The sequence below is a fragment of the Prunus mume genome, linkage group LG3, assembly GCF_029339155.1.
Source record: "Prunus mume cultivar Tortuosa linkage group LG3, ASM2933915v1, whole genome shotgun sequence".
Lineage (NCBI taxonomy): Eukaryota > Viridiplantae > Streptophyta > Magnoliopsida > Rosales > Rosaceae > Prunus > Prunus mume.
This window is the reverse complement of record NC_142700.1, coordinates 28,104,633-28,109,561: the sequence shown is the minus strand read 5'-3', so window position 1 is coordinate 28,109,561 and position 4,929 is coordinate 28,104,633. Positions and strand designations below refer to the sequence as shown.

General features: G+C 36.3%; 1 protein-coding gene across 1 annotated transcript; it reads left to right on the top strand.

Moving 5' to 3' along the window:
- Positions 1-430: 430 nt before the first annotated feature.
- On the top strand, positions 431-4,929 carry LOC103327143 (gamma-secretase subunit). Its single transcript, XM_008229428.3, has 2 exons — positions 431-775; positions 4,449-4,929. The coding sequence occupies exons 1-2, from the start codon at positions 511-513 to the stop codon at positions 4,607-4,609; spliced, it is 426 nt and encodes a 141-aa protein (XP_008227650.2). The 5' UTR covers positions 431-510; the 3' UTR covers positions 4,610-4,929.

Sequence of the window (4,929 nt, the reverse complement as noted above, 5' to 3'; positions counted from 1 at the left end):
TTAAAATTAATGGTTTAAAGTATAAAAAAATAGGAAATAAAGTACAATGAATAGTAATTGCCTTAGACTTGCCTCTAGACTTTGCCTGCGGAATCATTAAAGGTCGACACTATTCACGTGAATAGTGACAAATTGCTGCTTCGCTTTAGACTTAGCTGAGTGGAGATGCTCTTATCATGACCTCCTCTTCACTTCGACCCCACCCTTTCCCCATCAAATTTGTTAAAAAATTTATTTAGTTTCTAAAAAATATTTTCTAAATAAAAAGATTTTTATATGAAAAAATAATAGAAAACACAGGGAAGAAATTGGCAATTCTTGTAAAACACAGGGACCAAATAGGGTATTTAACCATACTCTTTTTTATCGTATCTATTCGAGTAGCATGACGACGTCGTATATGACTTTCCCCAACCCAACAACAAAATCGAAGGCCAACCCGCAACCTCGATCGTTGCAAAGGCACTTTGTTTGCTGGCAGAAAAGGGAATAATAGGCGTCGTCGATTCGATGGATGCCTCACTGGGTAATGGCGAAATGCCAAACCAGAACCCTATCAATCCAAGAAGTAACGTGATTCTGGTTCCGTCGTCTTCATCGCCGGTGTGGCCCACCATTGACGGCCCACTGGGGCTCTCTGAGGAAGACTCTGTGAGTTACGCGCGTAGATTCTACAAGTTCGGGTTCGCTCTGCTCCCCTGGCTTTGGGCCCTCAACTGCTTCTACTTCTGGCCCGCTCTCCGCCACTCCCGCTCCTTCCCTCGCATTCACCACTGTATGCTGCCCATCTCTCTCTCTCTCTCTCTCTCTCTCTCTCCGAATTGATATTTTGGTGGACATTTTAATGGGTTATTGATATAAGTTTTTATTTCACTGTATGCTGCCCATCGTTCTCGTTGATTATAATTACAAATTAAAGAAAACATGTTTGGTTTTCAAAAATTTAACAACAATTTAAGCAAACCCATTTTTGTTAGATTGAATTATAGTCAGAGCTGGTTTAGTTTTTTTAGCTACTGTGGAATTGGAAGGGAATTAGCAATATCCAGTACTAACATCAAATGCATAAGGCTCCCATTTTGAAATAGTAATTCAAATATAGGATTTAGTTAATATTTGGATTCTTTGATTCGACTGTTAACAACACAAATATTTGGGACAAAAGGACGAAATATATTTCAAATGATAATTGTATGGAATCATTTCAAATTCCATCAATTACATTGTGTCTAGTTACTTATCTTTTTTTCAAATACTTTTTATCTAGTATACACACACACACCCATATATATTTTAGGTCCTATATATTATATATATTTTATGTATAAAAAAAACTAATCTATATTTCTTGTGAAATTCAAATGCTCTCCTTGAGATCATTCAATCAAATCTGTACCCTGTAACACCCTCGTAAGGTTTCATTTCCAGGATGTGTAATTATGCTCAGCAAAGGGCTTGGAATTGAGTCCGAGTCAGTCCTTATCACCCCTCTAGATGGGTCTTGTAAGACACAATATGTTGGAGTGCTGTCCAATTTAATTAGTTCCGTCCCAACATTTTTAAGTTCACCAAATAGAGTCCAGGATATTGGTCCAATTTAATTGAAATAGTCTAGTCCAGGCCGAGCCACCAAACGAAGCCCAAGTATAGCGGGTTATGTGCTTCATGGGGACTCCTGTCCAGAGTTTGAAAACCCTAACCCTTTGGTTTCCATTGCCACCCCCAAGAATTAGTCCGTATATTTACCCTGTGCTTGTAGGACAGGGGACTGCCCATTTTGGGGCACTACCCTGTGCTCTGAGGATAATGTGTTAGCCGGAAAAAAAAAAAAGGAGAATTAAAAATAGAATCCAGAGGTATGGATTATTTTTATTAGCCAAAATACTGATATTTGAATTGGTTTTGGTTAATATTGGTATCAGATGAAAGTGAATTTTTGTCTCAGTTTCTTTGAAATTATATTGAATGAATTTTTTTTCTTTATTTTGCAATGACTCCATTTCATTTTTTCTTTAAAAAACCAAAAAATATCTTCTCTATGGAGCTGCTGCAAACTGCAGTACAGTAACTTTCTTTTTTTAAATGTAATTTATCATTTACAATTTTTCTCGGTATACACTTTTTATGTGCATTTTTCTGAGTGTAATATTTAATGAAACTGGCATGATTGCCTGATGCACAGGAAAAAGATTGATGCGTTATTGATATTGTACCAGTATGTCTTTTGTGGTTATTAGCAAGAGCAGTTAGGAAAATAATGGTCTAATCTGTAACCTAACCAACTTTTAAACTTATCAGTGGGAAATGTTTATGTATTTTTCCATTAGCTCCAGATAGTATTTTGATTGAACTAGACAAAGATGGTAATTTGTTAATTTTATAAATTTTTTCTTTGCAATGAAGAGGGGCTCGTCTTATGTGTAAGATATGATGTAATGTGGCAAAATATAGGTCAAAAAGATAAAAGTTTGTTACCACATAACTGAAATAGAATTTCCTTTTTACCAGACTGGAATAGAAAATTTAAAAGAAAGGAAAACTTCCCTGTCCCACCTAGGAATGTCAGACATGATTGCAGCTTGATTTAGCAATATGTTCAAATTAGATCCCTATTACATCATTTCAGAGATGATTACAGCATGACTTTTAACGTAGATGGTAGTATTGTGAGATTGCCAAACTCAAGCCTTATCCACAAAGATTACATCTGGATAATGGGCAGTAAACGGTCAAACAGAGAGAGAGAAGAATCATCCATTAGTTCTGGCAGACTTACAAGAAAAAACTCCGGATGATTCCAACTCCCAAAATCTCATATCCCACCTAGTTCACACAAAATGACATCTTCTAGAATAGATAGTCAACCACTCCCCCCCATGTCCCAGTCATTCATATTTCTTCAAAACCCAAAATCCCAAGGAAAAGAAGAAGGATTCAAACACAAGCTAGCAGTAGAAGCAATATAAAATTGTCATGATCTGTATAAACAAGGGAAAAGAGAAGAAAATTGTGTTTCCTCTACCCATTTCTCTTTACAGTAGCTCACCCTTTACCCATTCCCCACACCTCATCTCTAGAGAAAGAAACAAAAGAATCTAGGCCTTGAGAGATGTCTAGAGCTGTGAATCTGTTTCTAGAATATGATAAACCTTATTCTATGTTGGTTGTTTTAAATGTGATAAAATTCACAAGATTCTTTTACCTTCAATAGAGAATAACCATTGTTTCTTATAAAAAATAGAACTCTAAAACTTTTTTCACTAGGGATCCCCATAGGTTGCTGCTTTTAAAAGAAGGTCAAGTTCTCTGATGTCATGGCTTCATAACAAGCCTTCAACAAACACTCATTTCTTTGATTTCATTTTGTCTTTGACTTACAAGAAAGAGTAGGTCTTTGTTATATTTTTTAAAAGAACTCCAAAAAGACACAGAAAAACCGTGTAGATTTTTTAAAGAGTATGACACTCTAAGAAAAGGGAGGTTTTGAAAGACTAGATATTTGTACAAAACTTAAAAGACATTCAATGGTTCAATAAACATAGAGGTTATTTGTTAAAGAATAGGAGTCTAAGATGAAAGGAGTGTTAAAGATTACGATATTAGTTTTCCTAACGGACTCGGATTGTATCCAATTTTCCTTTGGAAACCGAGCCTTAAGGAGTTCTATTATTTGTATCTTGAGCCAGAAATGCTCCCAAGCCCGCAACCAGAGGTCTTGCTGCTGTTCTAATGATAAATTATGTAGTTTCGTAAGGAGGCCCATGCCAATCAGCTTCTTTTTCGAGAACCTACTCCCAGTATCCTCAATCTCCCCTGGCTCCAGTTGAGCAGGTAGGTAACTTTAGATAAAAAAAATCTCGGTCTATCCTGATGTCGGGCTCTGCCCCCCCTTGGGGCAGATTTAGGTCGAACCCTGCGGGTTCTGGCTGGAAGGATTGTAGAATTATATAAAAGACATAGAATGTTTCTAGCAGTCAAATACAGTAACCCTTAATAATTATGGACATTATCTCGTAGATTGACCTTGAGTAACTCTTAAAAATGTACCAAATTTTTTTATTTCCATAAACATTTCTCTTTGGACCAAAAAGGCCTTGTTACTGAATTGGGTCAACAGACTTAGTTTTGGACTGCTACAGACTTAGAGGAATTTTTTTCCCCTAACCAAGTCATTGCTACCGCATCAATTGCTTAAAGTCTCCTATGAATTGTTTGATTAAAATAATAGTATTTTAGTAGTTTGCTTATGTAAGGTATAACTGGTGCATGAACAAATCAACGAATTTGGTTGTTTGTGGAGCAAAATTTTCTCTGTATGGTCGGATCTATTTCCTTTTAATACATCATGTCATGAAGTATAATTGTTTGGCTTTCTGAATCGCACATTGTAAACTATAGAACTTATGTTTCTAGGTTAATATGCTTTTAATAGTACGCACTTATTGCAGATGTTTTGAGATCAGCAGTTGGGCTCACAGTATTTACTGTTCTTCTTGCATCATGGGCATTTACGTTTGTCATCGGAGGGGAGCGCCTGTTCGGACATGTTTGGGATCAACTGGTGATGTACAATCTTGCTGACAGACTAGGCTTGACAGGCTGGAGCTAAGTCTACGCCTTGGCTGAACTTCACCAGTACAAAAACACTTGTTCATGGCTACATTTTTTGTTTTTGTTCAATCATATAATTGCATTAGGTTGACAGAAAGGGACAGGGTGTTCATATCATAGGCTACATGAAATGCATTGGTGAATTTTAAATATTCTAAGCACGAGGTTGATTGTTTCATGCATTTTTACTATGTAAAGAGTTCAGAAGAGTTCACGAAGCCTTTGCCTTTTGTGCTCAAATATGTGATTGTGATATTAGGACTTGAATATATTTCCATTTCTGACTACTCAAAAATAAAATACAAGGTTGTTGGGAAA